This window comes from Oratosquilla oratoria, chromosome 30 (assembly GCF_046742065.1).
Source record: "Oratosquilla oratoria isolate Oo_2021 chromosome 30, ASM4674206v1, whole genome shotgun sequence".
NCBI lineage: Eukaryota > Metazoa > Arthropoda > Malacostraca > Stomatopoda > Squillidae > Oratosquilla > Oratosquilla oratoria.
Window position 1 is genome coordinate 44,808,565 of NC_134806.1, and position 17,116 is coordinate 44,825,680.

General features: G+C 36.6%; 2 protein-coding genes across 9 annotated transcripts in view; one reads left to right on the plus strand and one right to left on the minus strand.

Moving 5' to 3' along the window:
- LOC143041132 (anoctamin-7-like) overlaps window positions 1–10,448 on the plus strand; it is a 291,193-nt gene extending 280,745 nt beyond the window's left edge. For all 8 annotated transcript variants that reach the window (XM_076212883.1, XM_076212882.1, XM_076212886.1 and 5 more), the window contains one exon: window positions 6–10,448. In XM_076212883.1, coding sequence (XP_076068998.1) covers window positions 6–512 — 507 coding nt within the window. In that variant the 3' untranslated portion in view covers window positions 513–10,448. The remainder of the gene's footprint in view (window positions 1–5) is intronic.
- LOC143041133 (dual specificity protein phosphatase 23-like) lies at window positions 9,284–16,832 on the minus strand. The gene is made up of 4 exons (XM_076212891.1): window positions 16,657–16,832; window positions 11,988–12,145; window positions 11,447–11,651; window positions 9,284–10,889 (listed from the first exon to the last, which is right to left on the minus strand). The coding sequence occupies exons 2-4, from the start codon at window positions 12,104–12,106 to the stop codon at window positions 10,692–10,694; spliced, it is 522 nt and encodes a 173-aa protein (XP_076069006.1). The 5' UTR covers window positions 12,107–12,145; window positions 16,657–16,832; the 3' UTR covers window positions 9,284–10,691.
- Between the last annotated feature and the right edge of the window lie 284 nt (window positions 16,833–17,116).

Here is a 17,116-nt window from a genome sequence, read left to right on the forward strand (position 1 = left end):
TGTAGGTTGCCCAGGTTCCAGAGGAAGATGAGGACCATGAGGACCAGGAAGCCACCAACCCACAAGACATCATTCTCACACTTCAAGACAAAGACCAGAAAAAGCAGGAGTCCCTTGGCCAACAACAACAACAACAACAACAACAACAACAACAACAACAACAGCAGCAGCAACAACAACAGCAACAACAACAACAGGAAATGTATTCGCAACAACAACAACAACAACAACAGGACCCTAATACCCAACAGTACAATTCCTTGCAGGAAATGCGTTACTATCAACAGACAATACAACAGCCATATCAGCCAATGCAACAACAACAGCAACAACAACAACCATATCAGCCAATGCAACAACAACAACAGCAACAACAGCAGCAGCAGCAGCAGCAAAGACAACAAAAATTTCAGCAACAAATATATCAAGAAAAGCAACAAAAACAACAAGAACAGCAACAAGAACAAGAACAACAACTACAGAACAGTTTATTATATGATACAAAAACATAACAGGAGGCTGGCCCCACTCGTCCATTTGTTTACAAACAAACCTCAGTTTAGGTTTCTTTGTGATCGATGACAGTTTCTTTGTGATCGATCAGTTTCTTTGTGATCAATGGCAGTTTCTTTGTAATCGATGGCAGTTTCTTTGTGATCGATGACAGTTTCTTTGTGATCGGTTACAACTTCTTTGTGATCAATGGCAGTTTCTTTGTGATCGATCACGTATTCTTTGCGATCGATTACAGTTTTCTTGTGATCGATCACAGTCCTTGTGATCGATCACAGTTTCCATGTGATCGATCACAGTTTCTTTGTGCTCGGTCACGAATTGCATAAATATTTCATATACAAAGTTAACATTATTATGTCATATAACTTCATTATCAGTGACAGGGATGGATCATAGGAGCAGGGTACACGTACAGGACAACTTTAGAAATATATATAATCAATAATTTTACTAATACATCGATTAAATAGGAAAAAAATTGATAAGTACGAACATGATAGAATTTTATACCCAGATCATATTTATAAAGCAGCTCGCACATCAACGCAACCAGTTGCATGAAACCAGTTGCTTACGACGCCGCAATCAGTTGCATGAAACCAGTTGCTTACGACGCCGCAACCAGTTGCATGAAACTAGTTGCTTACGACGCAGCAACCAGTTGCATGAAACCAGTTGCTTACGACGCCACAACCAGTTGCATGAAACTAGTTGCTTACGACGCAGCAACCTGTTGCATACGATACCGCAACCAGTTGCTTACGTAACCGCAACTAGTTGCATGAAATCCGTTGCCTACGACACCTCAACCGGTTGCATGAAACTAGTTGCTCGCGACACCGCAACCAGTCGCATGAAACCAGTTGCTTACGACGCCGCAACCAATTGCATTTCGACTGAATCATCGGCTTATCTAGTACCCCTCGCAGTTCTAAAGAAATCAATGTGCTAGTCGCAATGTATAGTCGTAAGGAACTGGTTTCATGCAACTGGTTGTGTTGGCGTGCGAACTGCCTTTACTCATATTTCCACAAAAAAAAACTGAAAATGAATAAAATAATCAAATAACTAATGGACAAATTGATAAAGAAGAAAAAAGCGGTTAAAAATAATCGAAATAACAAGCACACAGAAACAAAACAAATCAAATTAAATAAATTAGCAAAAAAATAAATTGAAATATAATTAAGCAGATTGAAAAATAAAAGAATAAACGGAATAATAAATAGACTAACAAATTGATTAATTCGCAAATAATGAAATAGATAAACACAAATAGAGAGATCAACAAGGCAAGTAAATAATTAAACAACTTAATAAGTGATTTAATTAATTAATTAGAATTGAAAAACGGATACGAGATTTCATCCTATACATTATATCTTCCCAGTCACGTGATCATTACGTTAAGAAAAAAATTATATATATATATATATATATGTATATATGTAGATGAAGACGAACACTCTAGCTTTTGCATTCTGATAAAGAACAATATGTTAACAATATATTGAAGTAATTTTTTTCAGTAATGATTGTGTCAATTATTGGCAATATATTGGAGTAATCTGTGTCAATTATTGGTAATATATATATGAAGTAATTTCTTCAATAATGAGTGTCAATTATTAACAACATATTAAAGTAATGTCTCTAATAATGACTGAGTCAGTTATTGACAGTATATTGAAGTAATTACTTTAATAATGACTATGTCAATTATTTAAGCAATTTCTTCAATAATTACTATGTCAATTATTGGTAATATATTGAAATAATTCCTCCAATAACGACTGCCATTTAATGGCAATATATTGAAGTATTGTCTTCAGTAATGTCTGTCAATTATTGGCAATATACTGATGTAATTTCTTTTATAATGAGTGTGTCATTTATTGGCAATATTGAAGTCACTTTAGCGATATTGACGTTATTTTTGTAAAACTGACATCACCTGGTCATGTCAATTAAAAAAAATCATACAAATATTGGAATATATTGAGAACACAGGTGTCATGATTGTCAATGAAATATTGAACAAATATTTTTGTTAAATATTGACAAAGTGAGAGACTGCTAAACAGAAATATTGACCAAAGTATTGTTAGTGTTAAATATATTGATAATATGGTTATTGTTGTTAGATATTGACAGAGAAAGTGCAAAACAGAAATATTGATAGTATAATCATTGTTGTTAAATATTGACAAAATGAGAAATATTGATCAAATATTGACAAAGAAATATGTATCAAAAATTACTTATTTTTAGGATTAATAAGGCTAGATTCAATGCTTAGAAAGGTCAACGAATATAACAAAGAATTCTAGAATATCAATCCAATAATCAAACACACGTGTAATTACTAGAAAATATATATACACTATAAAGCTTTCAGAAAGTCTGTGTTTGATTCACTATTGGTTTGGATCACGTGTTGGACTCGTGATCGACAGCTATTGCCCTCCCGGAAGAGAGCTCAGAGCTCATTATGACCGATGTATGAGAAATGCTGTAACCTTACACGCGCACACACACACACACACACACACACACACACACACACACACACACACACACACACACAATTCCTTGCCCACCAGAGTTGAAGTGCCGGCTCGCAGTGCAGAGATGCTGAAATTATTTCAGCCCTGGGCGGGATTCGAACTGGAACCGCTGGATTAGAAAAAGTGTACGCATACACAGAAGTAAAAGAAATTCCCCCTCACAGGGGGGTAGCCAATGCAAAATGTCCCCCTCAACTGGTTCTTTTGGTTTGTGTGTCCGAGTTCGATTCCCGCCCAGTGCTGAAATAATTTCACCACGGCTGCATTACGAGCCGGTACTCCAACTCTGGTGGGCAAGGAGTTATTTGTGTGTGTGTGTAAGGTTACAGCCTTGCCTATAGATCAGGCCATATATACGAGCTCTGAGCTCTCATGCGGGAGGGTAGTAGCTGTCAATCACGAGTCCAACACGTGACCCAAGACAATAGTGAATCACAAAGGAGGTAACAGGTTGTCAGTCTCCTTACCCCCCACAGCCTTGTCAAGATAGAGTGTTTGACTTCATCTCCAGGTTAACTTTTCAACCCAAATAATGACGTCAGAGAATAGATGACGTCACAGGATCCAAAGACGTCAGATAATCGATGACGTCGCAGGATCCTACGACGTCATATAATTGATCACGTCACAAAATCCAACGGCGTCGGATATGTTATGACGTCACAGGGCCAAAATATGTCGGATAATCGATGACGTCACAGGATCCAACTACGTCAGATAATCGATGACGTCAAATGATCCATTGACGTTTGAAATGGCGTCGGATGTTTTATGACGTCATAGGATAAGTTGACGTCAGATAATCGATGACGTCACAGGATCGAATGACGTCAGATAATCGATGACATCAAATGATCCATTGACGTTTGAAACGGTGTCGGATATTTCATGACGTCATATGATAAATTGACGTCAGATAATCGATGCCGTCACAGGATCCTTTGACGTTTGAAATTCGATGACGTCACAGTATCCATCTACGTCATATCATCGATGACGTCACTGTTTTTCTTTTTTCTTTTTCTCTTTAGTTCTTCTAAAAGACGAGTGTGGCCACAATAAATACACAAATAAATTAGACAAATAAAATAGAGAGAAAATGATGGACGAGCCCATCAGTGTTGTTGTTGTTGTTTTGGGAGAGGTTACAGAACTACTCCCAGAAATATCATTGTTGTTTATTGAAACGTATTTGATAACGAAGATTGTAGATAAAGCTGCTTTTCTTTATCAGATGCTTTGTTTTTCGTTGGCATTCTTTTTTCAATTGTTTTATTATTTATTTATTTATTCATAACTATTTGTATATGCACACATGTAGTAATATACATTACTGATATACATGTATACATATATCCTTTACTATATATATATAGACACACCAAAAGCTTTTTACCCAATTTAACCGTATTTCATCACATCAGCCCCCGTATGGACCAATAGGTCTGTTGCTCTTTGCATCTCCTTTGGATACACCCATTACACAACCATTACACACCCATTCCCACCCATTACACACCCATTACATGCACACACACACATACATACACACATACACACGCACATACATACACGCACACACATACACACACGCACACATGTACACACACGCACACGTCCTATCACTTGAAGCACACACAAATGAAAACTACAGGAGTGACATACAGTCTGTTAAGAATAACGTATAAAAACATATACAAGAGTAGTATTTCGCTATATACATAAAGACACGAAAAAATCATAAAAGGTGATACAGCACAGACTGGAATATGCTGCAGTGATATAGTCACCATATTTTAAGAATTCTCTCTATATAACAAGGACTTTTCCCCTTAATAAGGGGGGGTAGCCAACTCAAAAGACATTCACCCGCTTCCACCCATTCCACTCCCTCTCATCTTAGTTCATTAATTTAAAATCATAAATGAATAATTATTCTATGGTCAAATACACATTTGTTGTAATAATATTTATTAGATTATGAAAAATGTTTGTTTCATTTCATCTTCACTCAATGTAATTTTATAACACAGGAAGGGACACAGCGGCGGTAGTCTTGTCCCCCTATGCAGAGAGATCATTCAGTTAAACTTTCCCCTATTAGGAGGCTAGGACGGTGCCCCTTACAGAGGGCTCTGTAGAGTGGAACTTAAAGAACCATGCCCTTGGTCCAACTCGCCGGGGGCAGTGTTCGAACTACCGTCATATCGACCTCCGCCACAAAAAGCGACGCTTTAACCCGATGGGTCTATGTCACTCCTCTGTCGCTCTCGCTGATCATTGCATTGTGATTATTTATTATTTACAGTTTTGTGTTGGTCTAAATTCAGAAGTAATTTGCACGTAGAAATAACTTTCATCATTGTCATTTTCATCATCATCATTGTCATCATCATCATCATTGTCATCATCCATTATGATCATTATCACCACTACCACCATCATCATTATCATCACCATAATTATTACCATCACCATCATTTTCATCATCCATTATGATCATTACCACCACCATCATCACCATCATCACCATCACCACTACCACATCATCAATATCATCATCCTTCTCGGTCATTCTATCTTTCTCTTCCCCTCCACCTTTGACCTCTCATTTTCATCTCTGCGTATGACTGTCACATCTGAACTGTTCATTTTCTTCGTCTAACATTTCATAGACTTTCTTATTTTATCTATTTTTCGTTTTATTTATTTATTGTCTATCTTATTTTCATTTTTATTTTTACACGAGCATCTACATGTATATATATACTGTATATATACATATATATATATATATATATATATATATATATATATATATATATATTAATGTATGTTTACTATCTACCTGTGTGCATATATAGATAAATATATAATTTACATTAAAAAATATTTGTTGGGTGACCATGCATTCCGTAGATTAAAGGGGGTAATCACACTGGGCTATATTTCCTCCGACATCCTACCTCCAGCCTCCATTTGAACAACTAAAATATGAATTCACTTACAGAAACCTAGAATACTCTAAGAACATTTCAACAATATGTCTACCATTTGTATAGGTTTACAATCTCATAGTTCGCTATATATATGACGGAAAGATAATAATTTTATATTTGGAGATTTGAAAATTCAAAAATTGTAACCGTTTTTACTCCAACGAACTCTTAACGGTCGGCGCTGGTAAAGCCCGTGGAATCCCAGTGTGATAACACCCTCATTGATCTAAATATAGACGATTTTTATTGAAGCATCAACCATTGACCGATAATTAATGAAACATAACAGATTACATTGAGAAAGGGTATCTTTAATCTACCTGACGCGGTGCTGGTTTCGTCTTGTTTCAGAATTTATCGATTATCGTTTGCAAACTTGACATAATACGCGTCCATATATTATTATTAGTATTATTGTTATTGTTGTTAATATCATTAATGTTATTATCATCATTGTTATTATTATTATTATTATCATTATTATTATTATTATTATTATTATTATTATTATTATTATTATTATTATTATTATTATCATTTTTCATCTCTTGCTACATTACCAATCGTATGTCAGCTATCTCAAATCAGCTCTGCTGATGTTTAGAATATTCTTTCTCAATAGGTCCTTTTTCCAACTTCAGACACACTTTAAAAACGTGACCTAACGTGACATATGAAAAATAATGGTAACACATCAAATGTGTTACATGGACGACCAAATCACCAAATATCCCAAAAGGACCTATTGAGAAAGATTTTTATTTTTGTTTCTGCCCATTCCTTAGCTCAGCGCACTTCGAGATTATTCAGAAAATGCTTATCTCCTGTTATATGTAAACATTCTCTATCATACAAAAGGGAGAGTAAGTTTATCGACATTAATTTAACAGAAACGCACTCGAACGCATTTCAATTCGAGAAAGGGAGAAAACAACTTCCAATTATAATCTAGGTAACAAGTAAAGTAAAGCTTTGCGTGTTTACTTCTGAGAAAACACTAAAACCTGCGTTTCAGAAAATGTCGACAAAATATATCTCCCTATGCGTATTTGCTGCTGTCTGTGTGTATTTCTTGATACCTGTGCATATTTCCAACTGATTTATGTATATTTCAGGGTACTAGCGCATATTTTTGTGCAAATTTTTCCACAAATTCATAAATACCTTTATTAATAAAAGTGTGAGTAAAAGAAAAGAATAAACGAACAAAGAAATTGAATAAACAAAAAACAAGAACTCGAACGCATTAATGATTAAGCCAAAGCGCTAACTCAAACGCAGATGCAACTAGAAACGACGCATGGAATTCTAAACTGACCATATATTTTACCTGTGCAAAAACTCGTTTAAGCGCATGAAATTAGTTAGCTAGATAACTAGCTAGCTGTCAGCTATCAAGCACTGGCAGAGTACAGCAATTTCCTAAAATTGTGTTCAATTCTCTCATCTCACAAGAGATGGCACCTTATGTGACTACATTCTTATTCTTGTGATCTCGCAGATAAACATAATGAACATATATTATTTACAGAACATACGATTATTGCCAAAATATATATATATAGAATTTTATATATTTGGGTAACTGGTGCAGCATATGAGTATAGCATAAAACTGCTAATGAACTTAGAAATCCTGCTATACTTAATGTACTACTTGGGACAATTGAAACTGACCCTTGCTATATCAAAACTATACAATTACATCTCCTTTGCTATTCATTGATATATTTGTATATTCCTATAAATATATGCATTTGATCATTATCATTGTTATCATCATTATTATTATCATTTATTTGTTTATGACAAAGGTATGTTTGTATAGGTTTGGTAATTTTTAGGACAGGTTTCAGTGTCCACACTTATACGTTGTCAGTTCTAGACAGGCTAGTTTCTAGATAGGAAGACTCTGGTTATGGTATCCTGTAGAGTCGCCAGTCATCAGATTTTTCTCTTCATCGAGAATTTCTGGGAACTGGATTTCAGAAAAATTCCAATAGAGGGAATGATCTGCACTATGAAACATTTCATTGTTTTTGTTTTGTGTTTGCTATCGAATTTTTCCTTGTACAAATTGTTCCGCCATGCAAGTTATAAAAATAAAGTATAAAAAAAAAAAAATCCTGTTTCCCGTAGTGTTGTTTTCACCAAACGCGCAAGACGACGTCGCCATGAAATGATAATAGTAATAAGAATAGTAATAGTGATAAAATGGTAATAGTAATAATGGTAATAGGATCTTTTCCATTTTACGGCATGCAGAATTTTTTAACAAAAAAATTCGCCAGTAATACAGATATTAGTGCTGAATACGAGTACAACATTTATTTTGTGGAGAAATGAAAGGAAGTTGAAAAAATGGAAATTTAATGAGCACTAGTTTGCGGAGCGCAATTGCCGACTCCTTAGCGAAGTTGGGCGTTACGCGGCAGTATGTGAAAAGACCGTGGAGTGGATGGATGTGGAACATAACTTGCAGTGGTTGTTTTCAAATGCCTAACCTAACGTAACCCAACCAGCGGTTTCAATATTTCAATTTTCAAATCTCTAAATATCAAATTATCATCTTTCCATCATATATATCAAAGCTGAAGGATGGACTAAAGATATTGTAAATATTTGCGAATGTTAGGCATACTGGTGAAATGTACTTAGAGAAGTCTAGATTTTTGTAAAGGAAGTCATATTCTAATTATTCAAATGGAGGTTGGAGGTAGGATGTCGGAGGAAAAATAGCCCAGTGTGATAACCCCCGTAAGCCAACCACTGACGGGATTATTGACTTCATATCTGGTATTAGACAGATTTGTCGATCAATGTCTTTGCGGAGCATCTACTGGCATTACCAAGGTCAATGACCTTGTCTTTGCTGAGGACGCTGACCTTCTTGCGAGGTTGTTGGAGATTCTTGTGTCAGTCCTCGAAGGAGGCGAGACCGCTTGGCCAAAGTATTAAATGGCGTTGTCGTTATTCATCCAGGAGGGACTAAAATTCGAATCTTCAAGTCATTTGTGCTACCTCTCTTGCTGTACGGCTGCGAGACATGAACGCTGATTTGAAAAGGCGTCTCGCTGTCTAGGGTGCTAAGTGTCTATCTAGAATCATGAGGTATCGATGGAACGACTTGATATCAAACTAGCAAGTTGTTAGATATTGTCAATAGATAATTGAATATTGTAGAAAAATTAAAAACACAGAATGACAGTTGTAGGTTTATATATGACGGAATACAAATATAGTTATATAGCACATTCACGGCGTGTTACCGATAGATTTAGACATAACTAATTTTATGTCATAGGCAGTGTTCAGACGAGCGGGTTGGCCGCCGCGGGTGCAAAGCGGGTCAGCCGCCGCGGAACCGCTTTATATTGATTCCTATGTAAAACACTGGTAAACCTCTCGTCTGACATAGCCAGGCGGGCTGGCCGCGGCGGTTTCAAGTGGGGAAATGCGTCTCACCCGCCGCGGTCAGGCGGGTAGACCGCCCGTGTGACATCAGCCATAACGAGCCCGCACCTTCGTGATTATGGAATGCTACGGCTCCTTATCATCTCTATGGGCCTTTCCAACTTAGGAAAATAAAATAAGTATATGAATGAAAAAATAAATGAATAAACGAAAAAATGGGCCTAAGGAAGAGTCTTATGTACTGCTCTTCCCTAACCTCCTGAAGTTCAGTTCAACACTTCATCGTTAGTGACCCTACTTGACCCATAATCTTATGTACTGCTGTTGTTGTCGTTTCCTAGACTGTCTGGTCGAGCAGTCCCGTCTCCCTGAGGCTGAAACGGCGTTTACCCACAAGTCCCTTGTAGAGTGTACATATTGTGTTGTTACCGTGTGTGACTGTACAATGCAGTCTTTCATAATGTGTTGTATAGTATGGGGGTCAAGTGTTACATCATGGACAGTTATCTGTGGTGGCCACATCACAGCCTAGGTAAGTGGACTCTGTCCTTTCAGGGGTGAGTGGATTCAAAGATAAGGATATCAGGGGGTCAGGCATACAGCAATGTAATGTCTTTCAATATGCTGATGAAGCAGTGAGTGATATTATTATGGAGGTGGAGGAAGAGGACTGTTTATATGTGATAAAGGTACTTGGGTGTGGTTTTGATGTTTCTCGGCGTGTGTGGGTGTTCTCCTATGTAGTGTAGTGGGTGGGTTGTATTGCTGTTATTCATCCGGCACAGACAACCCCAACACTTAATTTTAATCCCTGGGCTATTTTTCCTCCGACTGTTGGAGCAGATTTTCAGCCCGCAACTTTCGGAAAGGAATCTGAATATGCTGGAGGAAAATCATTTTCCTCCAGCATAATATCAAATGACATTCTATGACAATTGTTGAGAAAACAAACTTGTTTGACATGGGGATTTCACGGCGGAAAAAGTGCTGGAGGAGGGCAGTACCTCCGATCTGTCGGAGGAAAAATAGCCCAGTGTGATAACTCCTTAAGCCCACTCTACCTGTGGTCCATGGACATGCTAGTTAATCACAGATTGTCCTAAACGGGTTCATTAACCAGGAGTGGAGCAAAGGGAGTTCTATAGAACGAGCAACAGCAATACATAAGAGCATGGGTTACGTGACAGAATCTCCCTTTAAGTGTGTCCCCAGGCCAGGTAGTCCCAGAAATCTTTGACGATGTATTCTTGCTCGTAGGTCTCGACGCTTCCTGGCCGCATCAGCCGGATGTTGCTGATGGCTTGCTGAGGGACCTGCTGGTAGAATTTGACCAGGTAACAGGCCAGCATCACTCCCGTCCTTCCGCGTCCCATCCGGCAGTGCACGCAAACAGGCTGCAATAAATAAATAAATAAATAAATAAATAAATAAATAAATTAAATAAATAGATAAATAAGTAAATCAAATAAATATATAGATAGATAAATAAATAAACGAATAAGTATATAGAAAAATAAATACCGTAGGCAGAGCTGTCTCATCAAATAGATAAATCAATGAATATATAAATAAGAATAAAGATAGATAAATAGATAAAGAGGAGATATAGATTTATAGATAAACAAATAACTATGAAAAGAAATAGAATAAACTAATACATAAATTTAAATAAAATTAGAAAAATTAAAACAAAATGAATAATCATTAAACAGAAAAATATATATAAAACATGAATAAGAAACATAAAATAATTAGAATAAAACATGTAAAGTATATAAAAAGTAGACAAAATAAAAAGATAAGTGAACAGATGAAATGCATTGCACGAATGAAAATGCATAAAATGAACAAATAAAATAGAATAGATTAAACAAAATCGAACAAATATAATACATTAATAAATGAAACAAATAACAAATATCTATAATTTATTTATTTTTGTGATACGTACCTCCTTGTCTTTCCGCGCCTTCTCACAAATGTCCATAAACTTCTGTATCTGAGCGATTTTCGGAGCCTCAAACTCCTCAATGGGGATCAAGTGGCATTGAGGATATCCTCTCCACTCCTCCTCCTCCTCCCTCGAAGACGCAGGAGGAGAAGGAGGAGGTTGAAAGTCCTCAGAGAGGGTAATAATGTGTTTTACTCCCTCTGACCTGCAGAAGGGGAAGAAGCGAATTTCAAAGCGACATTTTTGACGTATGAATGACGTAGGTCATTTGGTATTATCACGTATCACATACTCTTATGGATTGCTGTTGTTGATCCTTCCAGAGAGCCTTAGTAAAACTCTCTGTTTCACAACTATTATTTATTGTGTTGGACTCGTGATCGACAGCTATTACCCTCCCGGATGAGAGTTCATGTACGACCTTACACACACACAAATCCTTGCCCACCAGAGTTTGAATACCAGCTCGTAATGCGGGACTCGAACTCAGATTATTGAATCATCCGTCGAGGAGGTAAACAATGTAAACAAGGCAGCTTACATGAGATATGCCACGTTGGCATGGCTGCTGGGGCTGGCGCTGGCGCATATTTCCCCCCGGATGACCCACGAGAAGTTCCACGGGGCGAAAACGTAAGGTTCCCTTGAATCCTCTGCCATTTGGGAAGCCTCTGTCTAACGCGTCGACTGGGAGGGTATCTGGTAAATAATAATAATAAATAAATTGATAAAATGTATAGGCTATATATATATATATATATATATATATATATATATATATATATATATATATATATATATTATAGAATATATAGTAACCACAATTCATTGTTTTATGTATTTTTTTTTAAATAATGAATAAAATCATTCTTCTCGGCAGCCATGTTGGATTTCATCCAGCCTTCTCGTTCAAATGCGGCGACTGGGGATGTATCTGGTAAATAGATAAAATGAGAAAATATCATAGTGGTTGCACTGACGTCACAACTCATCGGCTAACCCGGATGAGCGGCCATATTGGAGATATTGGAGTGTAAACAAACATATCAGACGTGTATGTTACAGGCAAAGCTTTTTGGTTACAAATACATCTCAGTCATGGCAAAAAGGAATATTTCTAAAGTAAAAATGAAAGACACTTTAGATAGATATGGTGATGGACTTAACAAGGAGGAGAGGGCGATGTAAGAGAAGATATTAGCATTTATCTGTGGGGAAGATCCGTATTTTCTGTAATATGTTTGTCACTGGCTCTACATCCTCATGCTTTTGATATGTAACAAACTGTGCCCTGTGGGGTAATGCCAATAAGAAATTTAACTGTGTTATGATGTTTATAGGAAGACCATGTTTCAGCCCTGGCTTTTAGATTAGTTGGCCTGTCTGTGAAAACCTCGAAACAGTCAATAATTACCACACACTTAGTTCCAAAATGTTTTCTAAATTCCATTGGCATTGTTTTAGCAAGTGTATCCCTGGATGGCCAAAAAAACTAAAGGTTTCATCCTGACGTGCATCACATCAACATCAAACAAGATCCTGCATACAGTTGAGTGAGAAACAGCAAATTCATAAGATAAAAATAAAGCTGACACATTCAATCTTAACCTCAACATTGTCATAATCAACATCTGAAATTTGCTCATAGTTTTTTATTTTTTATTTATTTATTTTATTTTTTTTTTTTTTTACAGGAAGGAAGGGTTCCAAATAAATCAAAAGTGTCCACAAAATCTGGAATGTGGGAAATCTTGTGTGATATAACACTTTCTCATCTTTATCCTTAAATTCATTTACATCATACTTTTGTGACCGAGCTTCAACTTTGGCTCGAAGCTCAATGTTTTCAGTTCTCAAATTCTGGAATTCCTCAATCATTGAAGACATCACATCTTCTGTCAGATCTGTCTGTGTTCCACTTCCTGGAGTAGTAGGTTGGACCTCTATTGTATCCTTATCTTTATTAAGTAATAATAATGACTCGGCTGCTGCATAATAATTTTTCTTTTGAATTCTGTCTTCTCGTCGTTTAAACCTTAAGATCTCTGGAGAAGCAACTGGTGGTTTTGCCTTTGAACCAAGCATGTTTATCGAGGGTACCCAATCACGACTGTCCCTTTGATACAATTCTGCCTACTTCCTTGTAAAAATGAATAAATACAATAAAAAAAACAATAATTCTAGTCTAAATATGACATATTTTAATAGCACATCTTAATCGAGACTTTGTTGATGGACAGATAATGTGTCAATTGTAAAATGTGAAAGTTAGGTTTTTCACTAATTAAAATCAGAAGAAATCAACAAAGTTATCATAATAGTTATTAATGATTAATTTATCAAAATATATTATTATTTTTCTTTTTCTTTTATTTACTGGACTTATTTTATCTTTAGATTAAAATGTCAAACTTACTCAAGTCTATGTACACTGTTAATGCAAAATATTTGTTGTTCCTTTGTGCTTCCTGATAAAATATGGGTCAGGCATAGTAAAAAATAATGATAAAATGGCCTAGAAAGATGAAACTGAAAAAAATGTCAGCAGCAGACATAAAGAACTAGATTCTAGTGTACCTACTGCCTAGGCCTAGTATCAAGGTTATATAATTATCTATATATAACCTTGGCTAGTATTAATTGCCTGTCCTCCACTTTTGTTCAGATTCAGTGCCAGCTAGGCCCTACACCATATTTATTGCCCGTACATGTTTTAATAAATAGGCCATAGCCTGACCACATTTCAAACCTAATTTGTAAGTTATGAACAAACCCGTTATAAAAATAGACCTGGGCCTACTTACCAGAAATAAAGTGAGCTGAACAGATTCTAATATTGTCCAAATTCTTTCCATCAAAGTTCTGCTGTTAGCTAGCCAACCATAAGCGTCGTCGATCTTCACAAAGCTTTTCCCATTCCAAACCTTGATTTTTAATAATTTTAGGGAGTCTGTAAAACTGCAGTTCTTTCTCTCTATCTGACCTATTATGGCATCCCACAACTCTACAATAATTCACCATTATTATTTGAATTTATTGCGAAAGACACAATGAATAAATGACAGGTGAGCACAATAAACAGGTCAGGCAAGCACGTTTGTTTACACGTCAATGCCTCCAATATGGCCGGTTTCCGGTTTGGTGACGTCACGTGAAAGACCTCTATAGAATAAAAAGTAAATTTAATAATTAACAGATTTTAGAATCAATCATTATGTGAATAATAAACAAACAAAAAGTCTTGTAGGCAGACATGGATTACATCCAGCCTTCTCGTTCATACGCGTCGACTAGGGATGTATCTGGTAAATATATTAAATAAGAAAATATAGAATTAACAGTAATTCTAATAAATTAATATTGTCCTGGGGTCAGAAGCAATGCAGTAAGACACAGCACATCCACAGCAAGACCGCTTCATTTAATCGGCGACCCCCACTCTCCGTCCCCTCATGTGGAAATTAGAGAAGACGAGGAGAAATTCCTTCGGACTGCGTCAAAATATTCATACATCACCATGTAGTGACGTGATGCATCCTACGACCCGTCACACACTGACCAAAGAAATCTTCGGAGCTAGCCTTTCCAAGTTCCCGTAGTTGGCAAGCGTAGTTCGCAAGGGTGTCCCTGCCAGCCAGCGGTCAGCCAGTCAGGAACTTGGAAAGCTCCTCACATTCCCGCCAGCCTCCTTTAAAAGGTCGGTGTTTCGCCGAGATGGGCAGAACAGTACACGCGGGAAGTGAACTCACTTCCCGTAAGATACACACACACACCTCTCACGAACATAGCCACGACACACGCACAAACATCTACACTTACTTTTTCTTCGACTAAAATTCGCTTCCTTTCTTTCTCTTATACTACATCTTCTCATTTCAGTTTACCTCCCACTAAAGATTTTTCCGTTTTCCCACCTTTCTCTACTACGCCTCCTACCATTTTCTAAACTTTTGTTGGTTATCCTAATCCCGGCATCGGCGCCGCCGTCCAAGCTCCAGTCCATTTCTCCCGAGCCACGACCACCAACTGCCCCAAATCGCTCGCTAATTCGCCCGGTGGCAATAGCCCTCTTTTATACGCTACTATCTTTTCATTTTCTTACAGACATTCTTCCCCTCCCTCAAAAACCGATCCCGCGCAAGCGGATGGTCTTTCCTGGGAATTCAGAATTCAGAACAGTACCGACCAGCGCACAAACTACATCTCGTCCAGTCTTCTAGCCGTCCCATTGAGCCTCGCCGTCATCATCTGCTACCGCCTCGCTGACGTTAGGCTCCACGTCCAGCTACAACCATAAGCTCCACTAATATAAGCTGTGGTCTTAGTCCGAGCTTCACCTATATTTCTCATGTGACACTTCTAGTGTCGCACCTTGTGGTTAATTACCAAAAGAAAGAGATTAGATATTTTGTGTTGATTTTCATTTGTCCTGCCGTTGTTCCGAACTAAAACTACCACAACCACTCCCTAACCCCTGTCTTCTCCCTTCCCTGCTCGACAGATGAATTTGTGACTGAAAATGTAAATATCAAAATGGTCAACAGAAAATAATTTACATACAAATCGTGTCCTCATCAATAAAACATAAAACACTTCATATATTCAACATATTAGAGAAAAGTGCGGGATTTGAACCCAAAACTAGCACGCTGCGAATATAAAATGTTTCTTGCAGTATTTATCATAATGCAGAAATAGTATTATTCTTACATCCTATCACCATCACTTTATAGAATATATAGAATAATATAGGCAAAAAGACAGAAAAACAACCAAGCATTACCTGACCTGTGATCTATTTACATTTTCAAATAAATTTTCCTTAATGGAAGATCCACGGGTTAAAATGAGTATAATAAAAATGATATAAAACGATCACATAATAACAAAAACACGAAATAAATGATAATTCAAATGTAGTTTGGCCATACCACCAATATATTGTAAAAGAATTATTACATCATGCAAAGCAAATTATCTTTAGTATACTAAGTACTTTGAGATCAATTTTATTTGGTCATGATAGATCATCTACGAGTAAATAATTGTTGTATAACAAAAAGAAAAACAGAACATGAATCTATAAAAATACAGATTCAAAGTAAAAAATTATTTAAATACAGTCTAATCATACCACCAACATGTTGTAGGGAAAATGTTACATCATGCAATGCAAACTATTTTAGTGTATTGTCAAGCCTCCAACTTACCTTGCCCGAAGCAGATACTAGTATGCTCTCCTCCAACACTGAGTGAAAATCTATATTAATTCTAACAGTACATGTCTTCACTTTTCACACCAACTGAAAAATGACTTGCAGTGTTCTGTAACAGACAGGAAATGACGCTGTCACAACTGACAAGAGCTGAAGTGATTCCCGTTAGCAAAACAAATAGCAGACGGGAACTACTTCTTACCCAAGTTTACCATAGAACTATGTTATCTTTTAAGAATAATGTCTCGATATAGATGCTTTCACTATCATATTAATGGAAATATTATTTCTTTACTAAATAAATCTGCAGTGCCCTATTTAATTTATTTTGGTCCAGCTTTTTCCTTTCTCTTTAAGTTTTCTGTATTTATAACTGAAAACGTTTTCTATGATTAGTTGGGCTCTCCATGGAATTTAAAGAGCTATTTATAATTTTTTCGTTCGACATGAATCT

What these genes read in the sequence shown, in the direction of transcription:
- LOC143041133 (XM_076212891.1), bottom strand. Translation starts at nt 12,106, where the DNA reads ATGGCAGAGGATTCAAGGGAACCTTACGTTTTCGCCCCGTGGAACTTC. An exon ending in GCCAACGTGGCATATCTCAT is followed by an intron (nt 11,652 to 11,987) that starts GTAAGCTGCCTT and finishes CCCCTTCTGCAG; the next exon opens with GTCAGAGGGAGTAAAACACA. An exon ending in AGGCGCGGAAAGACAAGGAG is followed by an intron (nt 10,890 to 11,446) that starts GTACGTATCACA and finishes TATTTATTGCAG; the next exon opens with CCTGTTTGCGTGCACTGCCG.